Consider the following 20,942-nt stretch of genomic DNA (forward strand, 5'->3'; position numbering starts at 1 on the left):
CAAAACATGCCACCAGAGGCCTCTTCACAGTCCCCATGTCCAGAACAGACTATGGGAGGCACAGTTTTATGTAGAGCCATGGCTACATGCAACTCTATTCCACATCCGGTAACTGATGCAAACAGTAGAATCAGATTTAAAAAGCAGGTAAAAATACACCTAATGGAAGAGTGGGGACTGTGAAGAGACACACACAAAGGTACAGACACACACTTACACATAGTAAGATACACTCTACACACACGTACATATGGATTTTATAATGTAAATATGTGGTAGTAGAGACCTGAGGGAACACACTTAATATGTGGTGAAAAGTGTTATGAAATGTAATGTCATTAAATATTTTAAATTGTATATAACTGCCTTAATGTTGCTAGACCCCAGGAAGAGTAACTGCTGCTTTGGAAGGAACCAATGGGATCCTTAATAAATACAAATAAAATAATTGAAAGGCTTTGCAGGTTCCTTTATGAATAATTTATAATATAGTATTCTGTATAATTCAAGAAAAAAATACTACTTTAGTTAAACATCAAACACAATATTTACAGTCGACAATGCTGATTGCAGAATGATATGCAGACAAATATAACAATGTACATGTAATATATAACCTTTGACTTTTACACAGTAACATAAAGTCAGTTTGGATATTTGTTTCTTTCAGTCTGGAACAGACAATAGTGTCCTTTTCAAGTTCTTGACGAGATACAATCCCTTGTCACATTGCCACTTTACAAAGACCACAGCAGTAAGGTCTCATTGGAGGAAGTGCAATTTCACAACATGACATGTTCTCACTTTAATGTGTCAAATACAATTAATGTGAAATAGCAATGCCATCCAAGAATATTTTAGGCTGCTAACTAAAAGCGTAATTTTGACACTTTATAATACATTTCATGAATAAGCAACAGTAAACATTTCTGTATTTAGAAGCATTGGAATTCCTACAAATGTATAATAATTTCTGAACATGTATAAGTTTATATAATGTCTTCATAAAGGTCATGTAATAAAGTGTAACCAATGTCTCCCATCACTCTCTCCATCACTCTCCATCACTCTCTCCATCACTCTCTCCATACTCTCTCCATCACTCTCTCCATCACTCTCTCCATCACTCTCCATACTCTCTCCATACTCTCCATTACTCTCTCCATACTCTCTCCATCACTCTCTCCATCACTCTCTCCATACTCTCTCCATCACTCTCTCCATCACTCTCTCCATACTCTCTCCATCACTCTCTCCATACTCTCTCCATACTCTCATTACTCTCTCCATACTCTCTCCATCACTCTCTCCATCACTCTCTCCATCACTCTCTCCATACTCTCTCCATCACTCTCTCCATACTCTCTCCATCACTCTCTCCATACTCTCTCCATACTCTCTCCAAACTCTCTCCATCACTCTCTCCATACTCTCTCCATCACTCTCTCCATCACTCTCTCCATCACTCTCTCCATCACTCTCTCCATCACTCTCTCCATACTCTCTCCATACTCTCTCCATACTCTCTCCATCACTCTCTCCATCACTCTCTCCATACTCTCTCCATCACTCTCTCCATACTCTCTCCATCACTCTCTCCATCACTCTCTCCATACTCTCTCCATCACTCTCTCCATACTCTCTCCATACTCTCTCCATCAAAGCTGATCTTCACACAGAGCTTTAACATGGAGTCCATGATTAGGAAGGGAGACGGAAAGACAGTTTGCTTGCTAACACTAATGTCTCAGTGCTTTGAGAGACATTCTGTAGTCTTGAGGTTTCAGGGTGTACTTACACAGTGTAGATAATAGTCCTATCCTCATCCATGTCTAGGGGTTTCAATTACACATTGACCCTTGTGGGTGCCCATTGTTTATGTCTTTGACACTTCTGGTATGGCTTCACATAGATATTTCAATTCTGATATGGGGTCCTGATTTGTAAAAGGGGTGCCCAGCCCCTCTTAGCCCCCCTGTAATTCAAACCCTGTACAACTCAACCTCCTGCTTTTGGAGTAGATGCTAGCTATCCCCCCCCTTTCTCAATATTGTCCACATTACATTTGCACAACCGGGGGAAAGTCAAAGAGAAGGTGTGAGGGGCAAGCATGATGATGATGAGGCAAGTTGAAGGTAGGTGAGGTTCAAGGGAGAGAGTGCCAGTAGGAGGAAGGGGCAGAAACAAGACAGGAAGTAGTCCCATCTTCAGTCAACATCTCTTTCCTGTTATCTACATCTTCTGGATCTCAAAGAGACGTACGTCCGTGTCGTACCAGATGGGCGGGTCCACGTTGCTGTGAAGACAAAGGTTTCAAATGTTAAATACATTGGAAGACTATTTCCTCTTAGATCTAAGAGGACGAGAGAACGCATTGGAACGTTTGAAAAATGTTCAGGAAGTCCCTCCCTGCTTAATTCATTTTCTTCTGTTTGTTGCCAAATGAACACATCCCAGAAGAAAGAAGTACACAGATGAAACCCCACATGAATCATGAAAATGAGTGAAATACCAAAGGACTACAGCTCCCATCATGCCCTACTCACCGCAGGTAGACCACTCCCCACATATAGGTGCGGAACCACATGGCCGTGCCGGCGTTGGCCTGGTACTTCCGGATGAGGATGGGATGGGGGACGGGCAGGAGGCCCACCAGGGTACCATGCTGGAGGAACTTCAGGATCTCAGACTCGTCTGTCAAACCTCTGAGAGAGAGGGAAAATATATTTTTGGCTCCACATACAAAAAAACAGATATTTAAATATCATCAGTCATTAAAGTGTTTCTTCCAAAATGGATGGTGTGTGTTGTATGAGGGGGTTGGGAGCAAAGTTAGAAAATATATAATACTATAACTTATAATATATATAATAAAATAACTTCACAGCATCTACTGATACTTCATAGAAGTAAACCTTTGATGACCAATATGACCAGTGATGTTTGACTTACTTGTCGATACAGATCTTCTCAACCTGTGGGACCAGCACCTGCAGCAGACGCATTATGGTCTGTAGGGGGAGCTTACACTTCCAGGAGAGGACCTGAGGGAGAAGGAAGGGACATGTTACACTCTTAGAACAAAAGGTGCTAAGTAGAACCATACAGGGTTCTTCAGTTTGTCCACATAGGGGAACCATTTTTGGTGCTGGGTAAAACCCTTCGCAGAGGGTTCTATCTAGAATGGATCTGTGGGTTAGAGTGGCCATGGCAACACCAGGGTTGTGGGTTTGAGTCCCGCATTCACTGTCTATGTTGACAGTTCTTTAAGTGGCCTTGAATAAAACTGTCTTCTAAATGACAATATTTCATTTTACTATTAAAACTACTCAACCAGTCTGGTGTAGAGGACCAGTGAGATTGATACCTACTCAACCAGTCTGGTGTAGAGGACCAGTGAGATTGATACCTACTCACCCAGTCTGGTGTAGAGGACCAGTGAGATTGATACCTACTCACCCAGTCTGGTGTAGAGGACCAGTGAGATTGATACCTACTCACCCAGTCTGGTGTAGAGGACCAGTGAGATTGATACCTACTCACCCAGTCTGGTGTAGAGGACCAGTGAGATTGATACCCACTCACCCAGTCTGGTGTAGAGGACCAGTGAGATTGATACCTACTCACCCAGTCTGGTGTAGAGAACCAGTGAGATTGATACCTACTCACCCAGTCTGGTGTAGAGGATCAGTGAGATTGATACCTACTCACCCAGTCTGGTGTAGAGGATCAGTGAGATTGATACCTACTCACCCAGTCTGGTGTAGGGGCCCAGTGAGACTGAGAGGTACAGGAGATGGTGGATGATGTGCTTGACATGCGCCTTCTCTCCATCTCTGCCTCAGTGTAGAAAACATCCTGAGAACATAGAACACTGATGACTGTCACACACACACACATGCACGCATGCACACACACACACAAACACATACACAGACAAACACACACACAGACACACACGACAAACACACACACGACACACACGACACACACAGACAAACACACACACACACACACACACACACACACACACACACACACACACACACACACACACACACACACACACACACACACACACACACACACACACACACACACACACACACACACACACACACACACACACACACACACACTTACCTCATTGTCCCTTCCAGAAACAGACTCTGTGTCGCTGGCCCCTACAATGGCGCCGTGGACAGCCTGGGGTGTGTGGTCAGCCTGGGTTGTGTGGTCAGCCTGGGGTGTGTGGTGTGACGCGTGTGAATGCTCCATCTTCAGCACAGAGATCATGGTGCCATCCTCTGACACCTGAGACTTCTCAGTCAGTTTGTCAATGGCTGCAGACAGGGATTGATTTGACTGCACAGTAAAACAATCCACACAGTACAAAGGTGCTCCGAACGTGACAGAGATAGCACAATAAAGAGTTTTATTTCCTTTGTGGTCCTGAAGGGACTGGCGCTATATGTCAGTTCATACAAAACTATGACCCCACTGGTTGATAACTGTTGTGTTGAGAGAGTCCATATGGGGGAGGTGCAGTTGTGTACCTGGTATAGAACCCTGGTCGTGTTCAGATAGTAGTTATAGATACAGTAGTTATTGTACCTGGTAGTGTTCAGATAGTAGTTATAGATACAGTAGTTATTGTACCTGGTAGTGTTCAGATAGTAGTTATAGATACAGTAGTTATTGTACCTGGTAGTGTTCAGATAGTAGTTATAGATACAGTAGTTATTGTACCTGGTAGTGTTCAGATAGTAGTTATAGATACAGTAGTTATTGTACCTAGTAGTGTTCAGATAGTAGTTATAGATACAGTAGTTATTGTACCTGGTAGTGTTCAGATAGTAGTTATAGATACAGTAGTTATTGTACCTGGTAGTGTTCAGATAGTAGTTATAGATACAGTAGTTATTGTACCTAGTAGTGTTCAGATAGTAGTTATAGATACAGTAGTTATTGTACCTAGTAGTGTTCAGATAGTAGTTATAGATACAGTAGTTATTGTACCTGGTAGTGTTCAGATAGTAGTTATAGATACAGTAGTTATTGTACCTGGTAGTGTTCAGATAGTAGTTATAGATACAGTAGTTATGGCAATTCTCAGTATTTGTTCATAGACCCGAGATACATTTTTGCCATTTTAAAGTTAAATTCCTGCAATTCTACACATTCTGCCATGGAGCTGAGAGAAAATGTTGCAATTTTAAAGCACTTTTCCAACGATTCTACATATTTTGCCATGGAGCTGAGAGGAAATGTTGCAGTAAAAAAAAATATGAAAGAAATAGAACAGAAATACATTGTTTACAGAAGTATTCAGACCCTTGCTACGAGACTCGGATTTGAGCTCAGCTGTATCCTGTTTCCATTCATCATCCTTGAGATGTTTCTACAACTTGATTGGAGTCCACCTGTGTAAAATCCAATTGATTGGACATGATTTGGAAAGGCACACACCTGTCTCTATAAGGTCCCACAATTGACAGTGCATGTCAGAGGAAATATCAAGCCATGAGTTGGAAGGAATTGTCAGTAGAGCTCCAGAGACTGGATTGTGTCGAGGCACAGATCTAGGAAGGGTACCAAAACATTTCTGCAGCATTGAAGGTCCCCAACAACACAGTGGCCTCCATCATTCTGAAATGGAAGAAGTTAAGAACCACCAAAGACTCTTCCTAGAGCTGGCCACTCGGCAAAACTAAGCAATCGGGGGAGAAAGGGCATGATCAGGGAGGTGACGAAGAACCCAATGGTCACTCTGACAGAGCTCTAGAGTTCCTCTCTGGAGATGGGAGAAGCTTGCAGAAGGACAACCATCTCTGCAGCAGTACACTAATTAGGCCTTTATGGTAGAGTGGCCAGACGGAAGCCACTCCTCAGTAAACGGCACATGACAGCCCGCTTGGAGTTTGCCAAATGACCACTAAAGACTCTCAGACCATGAGAAACAAGATTCTCTGATCTGATGAAACCAAGATTGAACTAATAGCAAGCTTCACGTCTGGAGGAAACCTGGCACCATCCCTACGGTGAAGCATGGTGGTGGCAGCTTCATGCTGTGGCGATGTTTTCCAGTGGCAGGATCTAGGAGACTAGTCAGGATCGAGGCAAAGATGAACGGAGATCCTTGATGAAAACCTGCTCCAGAACGCTTAGGACCTCAGACTGGGGTGAAGGTTCACCTTCCAACAGGACAACGACGCTAAGCAGCCAAGACAACGCAGGACTGGCTTTGGGACAAGTCTCTGAATGTCCTTGAGAGGATCTACAGAGGATCTAAAGTGAAGAATGGGAGAAACTCCCCAAATACAGGTGTACCAAGCTTGTAGAGTCATACCCAAGAAGACTTGAGGCTGTAATCGCTGCCAAAGGTGCTTCAACTAAGAGTTTAAGGGTCTGAATACTTATGCAAATGTAATATCTCATTTAAATTTTTTATAAATTAGCAAAAATGTATAAAACACTGTTTTGTCTTTGTTATTATAGGGTATTGTGTGTAAATTGATGAGGATTTAATCAATTTTAGAATAAGGCTGTAACCTAACAAAATGTGGATAAAGTCAAGGGGTCTGAATACTTTCCGAAGGCACTGTATATAAGTTGTTATAGATCGGTGGTGCACCTGGTATAGCGACCAGGCTGGTCTTCAGCGTTCCTGGCTCGGCGGGGACGGCCGGACGGGAACCCTCCATGGACACGGTTTCCTGGGAGCTGGTACGGGAGATGCCGGTGATGGCATCCGGTGACTTTCTCTTCCTCAGCAAGGCCTTCTGGATGGAGGCGGGGTCGGACGGCAGGTTGGCCAACTGATGGAACAAGTTGCGCTTGCGGATAATGGCGTAGACCAGGTTACAGTTTCCTGGAAGATTTAAGAGTAAGGGATTATGAGGGTTACATTGATACGACACAGCAGCACATCAAAGGCAGGCAGTGAATAGTCCTTCTACTGACTGAACCCACAGAAAGTAAGAAACATATAAATAGACTAAATACAATTCCCTTTCATATTGTATTTATTTTTCCATGGAGCAGTGAGGAATTGAGAGCCTGGAAATAGATTATAGAGGGGCCCAGGTAGGAGAGTGGCAGAGACAGACTCAAACCCCCGTCACTAGCCGGTATCTGTGGTCCAGAGTCAGCAGCAATACCAACAGATCAGACTCTGGCAGGACTAAACACAGTCTTATGCTATTCTACGGAGTCAGACATGTAACCTGTTCTGAGAGGAGCAGGCTGGGTGAACACTGGTCCTCTCACCATCAAACTGGTACTGGATGATGTTGTTGAAGGCCTCCAGCAGGAAGAAGACAAGATGGTGGTTCTGGGAGGCGGAGAAGAGGAACCAGTTGGTGGAGAAGGCTTCCAAGAGGTGGAGCAGCTTGTTGGCTGCCACCATTGACAGACTCTTCAGGTAGGGAGACACTGTGGAGTAGAGGGAGGAGAAGTCATTCAGGTAGGGAGACACTGTGGAGGAGCGGGAGGAGGAGTCATTCAGGTAGGGAGACACTGTGGAGGAGAGGGAGGAGAAGTCATTCAGGTAGGGAGACACTGTGGAGGAGAGGGAGGAGAAGTCATTCAGGTAGGGAGACACTGTGGAGGAGAGGGAGGAGGAGTCATTCAGGTAGGGAGACACTGTGGAGGAGAGGGAGGAGAAGTCATTCAGGTAGGGAGACACTGTGGAGGAGAGGGAGGAGAAGTCATTCAGGTAGGGAGACACTGTGGAGGAGAGGGAGGAGAAGTCATTCAGGTAGGGAGACACTGTGGAGGAGAGGGAGGAGGAGTCATTCAGGTAGGGAGACACTGTGGAGGAGAGGGAGGAGAAGTCATGCAGGTAGGGAGACACTGTGGAGGAGAGGGAGGAGAAGTCATTCAGGTAGGGAGACACTGTGGAGGAGAGGGAGGAGAAGTCATTCAGGTAGGGAGACACTGTGGAGGAGACGGAGGAGGAGTCATTCAGGTAGGGAGACACTGTGGAGGAGACGGTGGAGGAGTCATTCAGGTAGGGAGACACTGTGGAGGAGACGGAGGAGGAGTCATTCAGGTAGGGAGACACTGTGGAGGAGACGGAGGAGGAGTCATTCAGGTAGGGAGACACTGTGGAGGAGACGGAGGAGGAGTCATTCAGGTAGGGAGACACTGTGGAGGAGACGGAGGAGGAGTCATTCAGGTAGGGAGACACTGTGGAGGAGACGGGAGGAGGAGTCATTCAGGTAGGGAGACACTGTGGAGGAGAGGGAGGAGGAGTCATTCAGGTAGGGAGACACTGTGGAGGAGAGGGAGGAGGAGTCATTCAGGTAGGGAGACACTGTGGAGGAGAGGGAGGAGGAGTCATTCAGGTAGGGAGACACTGTGGAGGAGAGGGAGGAGGAGTCATTCAGGTAGGGAGACACTGTGGAGGAGAGGGAGGAGGAGTCATTCAGGTAGGGAGACACTGTGGAGGAGACGGAGGAGGAGTCATTCAGGTAGGGAGACACTGTGGAGGAGACGGAGGAGGAGTCATTCAGGTAGGGAGACACTGTGGAGGAGACGGAGGAGGAGTCATTCAGGTAGGGAGACACTGTGGGGGAGACGGAGGAGGAGTCATTCAGGTAGGGAGACACTGTGGAGGAGACGGAGGAGGAGTCATTCAGGTAGGGAGACACTGTGGAGGAGACGGAGGAGGAGTCATTCAGGTAGGGAGACACTGTGGAGGAGACGGAGGAGGAGTCATTCAGGTAGGGAGACACTGTGGAGGAGAGGGAGGAGGAGTCATTCAGGTAGGGAGACACTGTGGAGGAGACGGAGGAGGAGTCATTCAGGTAGGGAGACACTGTGGAGGAGACGGAGGAGGAGTCATTCAGGTAGGGAGACACTGTGGAGGAGACGGAGGAGGAGTCATTCAGGTAGGGAGACACTGTGGGGGAGAGGGAGGAGGATTCATTTGTAGAGATACTGTACATTGTGACCACAGATTGAGCCTAATCCTTGCTAGACTAAAAAGCACGTAACATCTCAATATGCATGTACAGCATCTAAGGCTGAGGTTACAAAAAGGAGTGTAGATGTTTCCTGTGGACCGGATTGTCTGATGACGTGTTGCTGTGCCGACTGTATGTTTTAAATGTTGTAACGCTGTAATGTAACGCTGTAATGTAATGCTGTAATGACTACTGCTGTAATGTAACGCTGTAATGACTACTGCTGTAATGACTACTGCTGTAATGTAACGCTGTAATGACTACTGCTGTAATGACTACTGCTGTAATGACTACTGCTGTAATGACTACTGCTGTAATGTAACGCTGTAATGCTGTAATGACTACTGCTGTAATGACTACTGCTGTAATGACTACTGCTGTAATGTACTGCTGTAATGACTACTGCTGTAATGACTACTGCTGTAATGACTACTGCTGTAATGTACGCTGTAATGACTACTGCTGTAATGACTACGCTGTAATGACTACTGCTGTAATGACTACTGCTGTAATGACTACTGCTGTAATGACTGACTACTGCTGTAATGACTACTGCTGTAATGACTACTGCTGTAATGACTACTGCTGTAATGACTACTGCTGTAATGACTACTGCTGTAATGACTACTGCTGTAATGACTACCGCTGTAATGACTACTGCTGTAATGACTACTGCTGTAATGTACTGCTGTAATGACTACTGCTGTAATGACTACTGCTGTAATGACTACTGCTGTAATGTAACGCTGTAATGACTACTGCTGTAATGACTACTGCTGTAATGACTACTGCTGTAATGACTACTGCTGTAATGACTACTGCTGTAATGACTACTGCTGTAATGACTACTGCTGTAATGACTACTGCTGTAATGACTACTGCTGTAATGACTACTGCTGTAATGACTACTGCTGTAATGACTACTGCTGTAATGACTACTGCTGTAATGTAACGCTGTAATGACTACTGCTGTAATGTAACGCTGTAATGACTACTGCTGTAATGTAACTGCTGTAATGACTACTGCTGTAATGACTACTGCTGTAATGACTACTGCTGTAATGACTACTGCTGTAATGACTACTGCTGTAATGACTACTGCTGTAATGTAACGCTGTAATGACTACTGCTGTAATGACTACTGCTGTAATGACTACTGCTGTAATGACTACTGCTGTAATGTAACGCTGTAATGACTACTGCTGTAATGACTACTGCTGTAATGACTACTGCTGTAATGACTACTGCTGTAATGTAACGCTGTAATGACTACTGCTGTAATGTAACGCTGTAATGACTACTGCTGTAATGACTACTGCTGTAATGACTACTGCTGTAATGACTACTGCTGTAATGACTACTGCTGTAATGACTACTGCTGTAATGTAACGCTGTAATGACTACTGCTGTAATGACTACTGCTGTAATGACTACTGCTGTAATGACTACTGCTGTAATGTAACGCTGTAATGACTACTGCTGTAATGTAATGCTGTAATGACTACTGCTGTAATGTAACGCTGTAATGACTACTGCTGTAATGACTACTGCTGTAATGTACTGCTGTAATGACTACTGCTGTAATGACTACTGCTGTAATGACTACTGCTGTAATGTAACGCTGTAATGACTACTGCTGTAATGTAACGCTGTAATGACTACTGCTGTAATGACTACTGCTGTAATGTAACGCTGTAATGACTACTGCTGTAATGACTACGCTGTAATGCTGTAATGACTACTGCTGTAATGTAACGCTGTAATGACTACTGCTGTAATGTAACGCTGTAATGACTACTGCTGTAATGTAACGCTGTAATGACTACTGCTGTAATGTAACGCTGTAATGTAACGTTGTAATGACTACTGCTGTAATGTAACGCTGTAACGCTGTAATGACTACTGCTGTAATGTAACGCTGTAATGACTACTGCTGTAATGACTACTGCTGTAATGACTACTGCTGTAATGACTACTGCTGTAATGACTACTGCTGTAATGTAACGCTGTAATGACTACTGCTGTAATGTAACGCTGTAATGACTACTGCTGTAATGTAACGCTGTAATGACTACTGCTGTAATGACTACTGCTGTAATGTAACGCTGTAATGACTACTGCTGTAATGACTACTGCTGTAATGTAACGCTGTAATGACTACTGCTGTAATGTAACGCTGTAATGACTACTGCTGTAATGACTACTGCTGTAATGTAACGCTGTAATGACTACTGCTGTAATGACTACTGCTGTAATGACTACTGCTGTAATGTAATGCTGTAATGACTACTGCTGTAATGACTACTGCTGTAATGACTACTGCTGTAATGTAACGCTGTAATGACTACTGCTGTAATGACTACTGCTGTAATGACTACTGCTGTAATGACTACTGCTGTAATGTAACGCTGTAATGACTACTGCTGTAATGACTACTGCTGTAATGACTACTGCTGTAATGACTACTGCTGTAATGACTACTGCTGTAATGTAACGCTGTAATGACTACTGCTGTAATGACTACTGCTGTAATGTAACGCTGTAATGACTACTGCTGTAATGACTACTGCTGTAATGTAACGCTGTAATGACTACTGCTGTAATGTAACGCTGTAATGACTACTGCTGTAATGTAACGCTGTAATGACTACTGCTGTAATGTAACGCTGTAATGACTACTGCTGTAATGACTACTGCTGTAATGTAACGCTGTAATGTAACGTTGTAATGACTACTGCTGTAATGTAACGCTGTAATGACTACTGCTGTAATGTAACGCTGTAATGACTACTGCTGTAATGACTACTGCTGTAATGACTACTGTAATGACTACTGCTGTAATGACTACTGCTGTAATGACTACTGCTGTAATGTAACGCTGTAATGACTACTGCTGTAATGTAACGCTGTAATGACTACTGCTGTAATGTAACGCTGTAATGACTACTGCTGTAATGACTACTGCTGTAATGTAACGCTGTAATGACTACTGCTGTAATGTAATGCTGTAACGCTGTAATGACTACTGCTGTAATGTAACGCTGTAATGACTACTGCTGTAATGTAACGCTGTAATGACTACTGCTGTAATGTAACGCTGTAATGACTACTGCTGTAATGACTACTGCTGTAATGTAACGCTGTAATGACTACTGCTGTAATGTAACGCTGTAATGACTACTGCTGTAATGACTACTGCTGTAATGACTACTGCTGTAATGACTACTGCTGTAATGACTACTGCTGTAATGACTACTGCTGTAATGACTACTGCTGTAATGACTACTGCTGTAATGACTACTGCTGTAATGACTACTGCTGTAATGACTACTGCTGTAATGTAACGCTGTAATGACTACTGCTGTAATGACTACTGCTGTAATGACTACTGCTGTAATGACTACTGCTGTAATGACTACTGCTGTAATGTAACGCTGTAATGACTACTGCTGTAATGACTACTGCTGTAATGACTACTGCTGTAATGTAACGCTGTAATGACTACTGCTGTAATGTAACGCTGTAATGACTACTGCTGTAATGTAACGCTGTAATGACTACTGCTGTAATGTAACGCTGTAATGACTACTGCTGTAATGTAACGCTGTAATGACTACTGCTGTAATGACTACTGCTGTAATGACTACTGCTGTAATGTAACGCTGTAATGACTACTGCTGTAATGTAACGCTGTAATGACTACTGCTGTAATGACTACTGCTGTAATGTAACGCTGTAATGACTACTGCTGTAATGTAACGCTGTAATGACTACTGCTGTAATGTAACGCTGTAATGACTACTGCTGTAATGTAACGCTGTAATGACTACTGCTGTAATGTAACTGTAATGCTGTAATGTAACGCTGTAATGACTACTGCTGTAATGTAACGCTGTAATGACTACTGCTGTAATGTAACGCTGTAATGACTACTGCTGTAATGTAACGCTGTAATGACTACTGCTGTAATGTAACGCTGTAATGACTACTGCTGTAATGTAACGCTGTAATGACTACTGCTGTAATGTAACGCTGTAATGTAACGTTGTAATGACTACTGCTGTAATGTAACGCTGTAACGCTGTAATGACTACTGCTGTAATGTAACGCTGTAATGACTACTGCTGTAATGACTACTGCTGTAATGACTACTGCTGTAATGACTACTGCTGTAATGACTACTGCTGTAATGTAACGCTGTAATGACTACTGCTGTAATGTAACGCTGTAATGACTACTGCTGTAATGTAAACGCTGTAATGACTACTGCTGTAATGACTACTGCTGTAATGTAACGCTGTAATGACTACTGCTGTAATGTAACGCTGTAACGCTGTAATGACTACTGCTGTAATGTAACGCTGTAATGACTACTGCTGTAATGTAACACTGTAATGACTACTGCTGTAATGTAACGCTGTAATGACTACTGCTGTAATGTAACGCTGTAATGACTACTGCTGTAATGTAATGCTGTAATGACTACTGCTGTAATGACTACTGCTGTAATGACTACTGCTGTAATGTAACGCTGTAACGACTACTGCTGTAATGTAACGCTGTAACGCTGTAATGACTACTGCTGTAATGACTACTGCTGTAATGTAACGCTGTAATGACTACTGCTGTAATGTAACACTGTAACGCTGTAATGACTACTGCTGTAATGACTACTGCTGTAATGTAACGCTGTAATGACTACTGCTGTAATGTAACACTGTAACGCTGTAATGACTACTGCTGTAATGTAACGCTGTAATGACTACTGCTGTAATGACTACTGCTGTAATGACTACTGCTGTAATGTAACGCTGTAATGACTACTGCTGTAATGACTACTGCTGTAATGTAACGCTGTAATGACTACTGCTGTAATGTAACGCTGTAATGACTACTGCTGTAATGACTACTGCTGTAATGACTACTGCTAACGCTGTAATGACTACTGCTGTAATGTAACGCTGTAATGACTACTGCTGTAATGTAACGCTGTAATGACTACTGTAATGCTGTAATGACTACTGCTGTAATGACTACTGCTGTAATGACTACTGCTGTAATGACTACTGCTGTAATGACTACTGCTGTAATGACTACTGCTGTAATGACTACTGCTGTAATGACTACTGCTGTAATGTAACGCTGTAATGACTACTGCTGTAATGACTACTGCTGTAATGACTACTGCTGTAATGTAACGCTGTAATGACTACTGCTGTAATGTAACGCTGTAATGACTACTGCTGTAATGTAACGCTGTAATGACTACTGCTGTAATGACTACTGCTGTAATGACTACTGCTGTAATGTAACGCTGTAATGACTACTGCTGTAATGACTACTGCTGTAATGTAACGCTGTAATGACTACTGCTGTAATGACTACTGCTGTAATGACTACTGCTGTAATGTAACGCTGTAATGACTACTGCTGTAATGTAACGCTGTAATGACTACTGCTGTAATGACTACTGCTGTAATGACTACTGCTGTAATGACTACTGCTGTAATGACTACTGCTGTAATGACTACTGCTGTAATGACTACTGCTGTAAACTGCTGTAATGACTACTGTAATGACTACTGCTGTAATGACTGACTACTGCTGTAATGAATGACTGCTGTAATGTAACGCTGTAATGACTACTGCTGTAATGACTACTGCTGTAATGTAACGCTGTAATGACTACTGCTGTAATGTAACGCTGTAATGGCTACTGCTGTAATGTAACGCTGTAATGACTACTGCTGTAATGGCTACTGCTGTAATGACTACTGCTGTAATGTAACGCTGTAATGACTACTGCTGTAATGTAACGCTGTAATGACTACTGCTGTAATGACTACTGCTGTAATGACTACTGCTGTAATGACTACTGCTGTAATGTAACGCTGTAATGACTACTGCTGTAATGTAACGCTGTAATGACTACTGCTGTAATGACTACTGCTGTAATGACTACTGCTGTAATGTAACGCTGTAATGACTACTGCTGTAATGACTACTGCTGTAATGTAACGCTGTAATGACTACTGCTGTAATGTAACGCTGTAATGACTACTGCTGTAATGTAACGCTGTAATGACTACTGCTGTAATGTAACGCTGTAATGACTACTGCTGTAATGTAACGCTGTAATGACTACTGCTGTAATGTAACGCTGTAATGACTACTGCTGTAATGACTACTGCTGTAATGTAACGCTGTAATGACTACTGCTGTAATGACTACTGCTGTAATGTAACGCTGTAATGACTACTGCTGTAATGTAACGCTGTAATGACTACTGCTGTAATGTAACGCTGTAATGACTACTGCTGTAATGACTACTGCTGTAATGTAACGCTGTAATGACTACTGCTGTAATGACTACAGCTGTAATGTAACGCTGTAATGACTACTGCTGTAATGACTACTGCTGTAATGTAACGCTGTAATGACTACTGCTGTAATGACTACTGCTGTAATGTAACGCTGTAATGACTACTGCTGTAATGTAACGCTGTAATGACTACTGCTGTAATGTAACACTGTAACGCTGTAATGACTACTGCTGTAATGTAACGCTGTAATGACTACTGCTGTAATGACTACTGCTGTAATGACTACTGCTGTAATGTAACGCTGTAATGACTACTGCTGTAATGACTACTGCTGTAATGTAACGCTGTAATGACTACTGCTGTAATGTAACGCTGTAATGACTACTGCTGTAATGACTACTGCTGTAATGTAACGCTGTAATGACTACTGCTGTAATGTAACGCTGTAATGACTACTGCTGTAATGTAACGCTGTAATGACTACTGCTGTAATGACTACTGCTGTAATGACTACTGCTGTAATGTAACGCTGTAATGACTACTGCTGTAATGACTACTGCTGTAATGACTACTGCTGTAATGACTACTGCTGTAATGTAACGCTGTAATGACTACTGCTGTAATGACTACTGCTGTAATGACTACTGCTGTAATGTAACGCTGTAATGACTACTGCTGTAATGTAACGCTGTAATGACTACTGCTGTAATGTAACGCTGTAATGACTACTGCTGTAATGACTACTGCTGTAATGACTACTGCTGTAATGACTACTGCTGTAATGTAACGCTGTAATGACTACTGCTGTAATGACTTCTGCTGTAATGTAACGCTGTAATGACTACTGCTGTAATGACTTCTGCTGTAATGTAACGCTGTAATGACTACTGCTGTAATGTAACGCTGTAATGACTACTGCTGTAATGTAACGCTGTAATGACTACTGCTGTAATGTAACGCTGTAATGACTACTGCTGTAATGTACTGCTGTAATGACTACTGCTGTAATGACTACTGCTGTAATGACTACTGCTGTAATGTAACGCTGTAATGACTACTGCTGTAATGTAACGCTGTAATGACTACTGCTGTAATGACTACTGCTGTAATGACTACTGCTGTAATGTAACGCTGTAATGACTACTGCTGTAATGACTACTGCTGTAATGTAACGCTGTAATGACTACTGCTGTAATGTAACGCTGTAATGACTACTGCTGTAATGTAACGCTGTAATGACTACTGCTGTAATGACTACTGCTGTAATGACTACTGCTGTAATGTAATGCTGTAATGACTACTGCTGTAATGTAACGCTGTAATGACTACTGCTGTAATGACTACTGCTGTAATGACTACTGCTGTAATGACTACTGCTGTAATGTAACGCTGTAATGACTACTGCTGTAATGTAACGCTGTAATGACTACTGCTGTAATGACTACTGCTGTAATGACTACTGCTGTAATGTAACGCTGTAATGACTACTGCTGTAATGACTACTGCTGTAATGTAACGCTGTAATGACTACTGCTGTAATGTAACGCTGTAATGACTACTGCTGTAATGTAACGCTGTAATGACTACTGCTGTAATGTAACGCTGTAATGACTACTGCTGTAATGACTACTGCTGTAATGTAACGCTGTAATGACTACTGCTGTAATGTAACGCTGTAATGACTACTGCTGTAATGTAACGCTGTAATGACTACTGCTGTAATGACTACTGCTGTAATGTAACGCTGTAATGACTACTGCTGTAATGACTACAGCTGTAATGACTACTGCTGTAATGACTACTGCTGTAATGACTACTGCTGTAATGTAACGCTGTAATGACTACTGCTGTAATGACTACTGCTGTAATGTAACGCTGTAATGACTACTGCTGTAATGTAACGCTGTAATGACTACTGCTGTAATGTAACGCTGTAATGACTACTGCTGTAAATGACTACTGCTGTAATGTAACGCTGTAATGACTACTGCTGTAATGTAACGCTGTAATGACTACTGCTGTAATGTAACGCTGTAATACTGCTGTAATGTAACGCTGTAATGACTACTGCTGTAATGTAACGCTGTAATGACTACTGTAATGTAACGCTGTAATGACTACTGCTGTAATGTAACACTGTAATGACTACTGCTGTAATGTAACGCTGTAACGACTACTGCTGTAATGACTACTGCTGTAATGTAACGCTGTAATGACTACTGCTGTAATGACTACTGCTGTAATGTAACGCTGTAATGACTACTGCTGTAATGTAACGCTGTAATGACTACTGCTGTAATGTAACGCTGTAATGACTACTGCTGTAATGTAACGCTGTAATGACTACTGCTGTAATGTAACGCTGTAATGACTACTGCTGTAATGTAACGCTGTAATGACTACTGCTGTAATGTAACGCTGTAATGACTACTGCTGTAATGTAACGCTGTAATGACTACTGCTGTAATGTAACGCTGTAATGACTACTGCTGTAATGTAACGCTGTAATGACTACTGTAATGCTGTAATGACTACTGCTGTAATGTAACGCTGTAATGACTACTGCTGTAATGACTACTGCTGTGATGACTACTGCTGTAATGTAACGCTGTAATGACTACTGCTGTAATGACTACTGCTGTAATGTAACGCTGTAATTACTACTGCTGTAATGTAACACTGTAATGACTACTGCTGTAATGTAACGCTGTAATGACTACTGCTGTAATGACTACTGCTGTAATGTAACGCTGTAATGACTACTGCTGTAATGTAACACTGTAATGACTACTGCTGTAATGTAACGCTGTAATGACTACTGCTGTAATGACTACTGCTGTAATGTAACGCTGTAATGACTACTGCTGTAATGTAACACTGTAATGACTACTGCTGTAATGTAACGCTGTAATGACTACTGCTGTAATGACTACTGTTGTAATGTAACGCTGTAATGACTACTGCTGTAATGACTACTGCTGTAATGTAACGCTGTAATGACTACTGCTGTAATGTAACGCTGTAATGACTACTGCTGTAATGTAACGCTGTAATGACTACTGCTGTAATGTAACGCTGTAATGACTACTGCTGTAATGTAACGCTGTAATGACTACTGCTGTAATGTAACGCTGTAATGACTACTGCTGTAATGTAACGCTGTAATGACTACTGCTGTAATGTAACACTGTAATGTAACGCTGTAATGACTACTGCTGTAATATAACACTGTAATGCTGTAATGACTACTGCTGTAATGTAACACTGTAATGACTACTGCTGTAATGTAACGCTGTAATGACTACTGCTGTAATGTAACGCTGTAATGACTACTGCTGTAATGTAACGCTGTAATGACTACTGCTGTAATGTAACGCTGTAATGTAACGCTGTAATGACTACTGCTGTAATGTAACACTGTAACGCTGTAATGACTACTGCTGTAATGACTACTGCTGTAATGTAACGCTGTAATGACTACTGCTGTAATGACTACTGCTGTAATGTAACGCTGTAATGACTACTGCTGTAATGTAACGCTGTAATGACTACTGCTGTAATGTAACGCTGTAATGACTACTGCTGTAATGTAACGCTGTAATGACTACTGCTGTAATGTAACGCTGTAATGACTACTGCTGTAATGACTTCTGCTGTAATGACTTCTGCTGTAATGTAACGCTGTAATGACTACTGTTGTAATGTAACGTTGTAATGACTACTGCTGGTATGTAACACTGTAATGACTACTGCTGTAATGTAACGTTGTAATGTAACGCTGTAATGACTACTGCTGTAATGTAACACTGTAACGCTGTAATGACTACTGCTGTAATGACTACTGCTGTAATGTAACGCTGTAATGACTACTGCTGTAATGACTACTGTTGTAATGTAAGTGCTGTAACGCTGTAATGACTACTGCTGTAATGTAACGCTGTAATGACTACTGCTGTAATGTAACGCTGTAATGACTACTGCTGTAATGTAACGCTGTAATGACTACTGCTGGTATGTAACACTGTAATGACTACTGTTGTAATGTAACGTTGTAATGACTACTGCTGGTATGTAACACTGTAATGACTACTGCTGTAATGTAACGTTGTAATGACTACTGCTGGTATGTAACACTGTAATGACTACTGCTGTAATGTAACGCTGTAATGACTACTGCTGTCATGTAACATTGTAACGTTGTAATGACTACTGCTGTAATGTAACGTTGTAATGACTACTGCTGGTATGTAACACTGTAATGACTACTGCTGTAATGTAACGCTGTAATGACTACTGCTGTAATGACTACTGCTGTAATGACTACTGCTGTAATGTAACGCTGTAATGACTACTGCTGTAATGTAACACTGTAATGACTACTGCTGTAATGTAACGCTGTAATGACTACTGCTGTAATGTAACGTTGTAATGACTACTGCTGTAATGTAACACTGTAATGACTACTGCTGTAATGTAACACTGTAATGACTACTGCTGTAATGTAACACTGTAATGACTACTGCTGTAATGTAACACTGTAATGACTACTGCTGTAATGTAACGCTGTAATGACTACTGCTGTAATGTAACGTTGTAATGACTACTGCTGTAATGTAACACTGTAATGACTACTGCTGTAATGTAACACTGTAATGACTACTGCTGGTATGTAACACTGTAATGACTACTGCTGTAATGTAACGCTGTAATGACTACTGCTGTAATGTAACACTGTAATGACTACTGCTGTAATGTAACATTGTAATGACTACTGCTGGTATGTAACACTGTAATGACTACTGCTGTAATGTAACGCTGTAATGACTACTGCTGTAATGACTACTGCTGTAATGACTACTGCTGTAATGTAACGCTGTAATGACTACTGCTGTAATGTAACGCTGTAATGACTACTGCTGTAATGTAACGCTGTAATGACTACTGCTGTAATGACTACTGCTGTAATGACTACTGCTGTAATGACTACTGCTGTAATGACTACTGCTGTAATGACTACTGCTGTAATGTAACGCTGTAATGACTACTGCTGTAATGTAACGCTGTAATGACTACTGCTGTCATGTAACACTGTAATGACTACTGTTGTAATGTAACACTGTAACGTTGTAATGACTACTGCTGTAATGACTACTGCTGTAATGACTACTGCTGTAATGTAATGCTGTAATGACTACTGCTGTAATGTAACGCTGTAATGACTACTGCTGTAATGTAACGCTGTAATGACTACTGCTGTAATGACTACTGCTGTAATGTAACGCTGTAATGACTACTGCTGTAATGTAACGCTGTAATGACTACTGCTGTAATGTAACGCTGTAATGACTACTGCTGTAATGACTACTGCTGTAATGTAACGCTGTAATGACTACTGCTGTAATGTAACGCTGTAATGACTACTGCTGTAATGTAACGCTGTAATGACTACTGCTGTAATGACTACTGCTGTAATGACTACTGCTGTAATGACTACTGCTGTAATGACTACTGCTGTAATGTAACGCTGTAATGACTACTGCTGTAATGACTACTGCTGTAATGACTACTGCTGTAATGACTACTGTTGTAATGTAAGTGCTGTAACGCTGTAATGTAACGCTGTAACGCTGTAATGACTACTGCTGTAATG

At 42.0% G+C, this 20,942-nt stretch overlaps 1 protein-coding gene, 1 long non-coding RNA gene and 1 pseudogene across 29 annotated transcripts; 1 reads left to right on the forward strand and 2 right to left on the reverse strand.

The window, feature by feature from the left end:
* Positions 1–452: 452 nt before the first annotated feature.
* LOC118381702 (protein HID1-like) overlaps positions 453–20,942 on the reverse strand; it is a 46,785-nt pseudogene continuing 26,295 nt past the window's right edge.
* LOC127928194 (uncharacterized) lies at positions 4,350–6,626 on the reverse strand. Of its 2 annotated transcripts, none has more exons than XR_008130844.1 (3): positions 5,065–6,626; positions 4,840–4,974; positions 4,350–4,794 (listed from the first exon to the last, which is right to left on the reverse strand). It is a non-coding gene; the product is annotated as an uncharacterized LOC127928194 (long non-coding RNA). The 2 variants fall into 2 exon arrangements; XR_008130843.1 differs by having other exon boundaries at positions 4,840–4,929; positions 5,020–6,626.
* Positions 7,393–9,150, forward strand: LOC127928192 (loricrin-like). 27 transcript variants are annotated; one of them, XM_052515329.1, is made up of 7 exons: positions 7,393–7,465; positions 7,550–7,591; positions 7,634–7,759; positions 7,802–7,969; positions 8,012–8,179; positions 8,349–8,726; positions 8,769–9,150. In XM_052515329.1, the coding sequence occupies exons 4-7, from the start codon at positions 7,838–7,840 to the stop codon at positions 8,997–8,999; spliced, it is 909 nt and encodes a 302-aa protein (XP_052371289.1). In that variant the 5' UTR covers positions 7,393–7,465; positions 7,550–7,591; positions 7,634–7,759; positions 7,802–7,837; the 3' UTR covers positions 9,000–9,150. The 27 variants fall into 27 exon arrangements, 1 of the variants encoding a protein (XP_052371289.1); XR_008130833.1 differs by lacking the exon at positions 8,012–8,179 and having other exon boundaries at positions 7,410–7,801; positions 7,844–7,969; positions 8,433–8,474; positions 8,601–8,726; XR_008130826.1 differs by having other exon boundaries at positions 7,410–7,801; positions 7,844–7,927; positions 8,054–8,137; positions 8,601–8,726.

The sequence above is a fragment of the Oncorhynchus keta genome, unplaced genomic scaffold (genome assembly GCF_023373465.1).
Source record: "Oncorhynchus keta strain PuntledgeMale-10-30-2019 unplaced genomic scaffold, Oket_V2 Un_scaffold_23083_pilon_pilon, whole genome shotgun sequence".
Lineage (NCBI taxonomy): Eukaryota > Metazoa > Chordata > Actinopteri > Salmoniformes > Salmonidae > Oncorhynchus > Oncorhynchus keta.

Excerpts from the sequence above, each read along its gene's own strand:
- LOC127928192 (XM_052515329.1), top strand. The coding sequence starts at position 7,838 with ATGCAGGTAGGGAGACACTGTGGAGGAGAGGGAGGAGAAGTCATTCAG. Across the intron at positions 8,180-8,348 it reads ACGGAGGAGGAGTCATTCAG|GTAGGGAGACACTGTGGAGG; the intron begins GTAGGGAGACAC and ends GGAGTCATTCAG. Across the intron at positions 8,727-8,768 it reads ACGGAGGAGGAGTCATTCAG|GTAGGGAGACACTGTGGAGG; the intron begins GTAGGGAGACAC and ends GGAGTCATTCAG.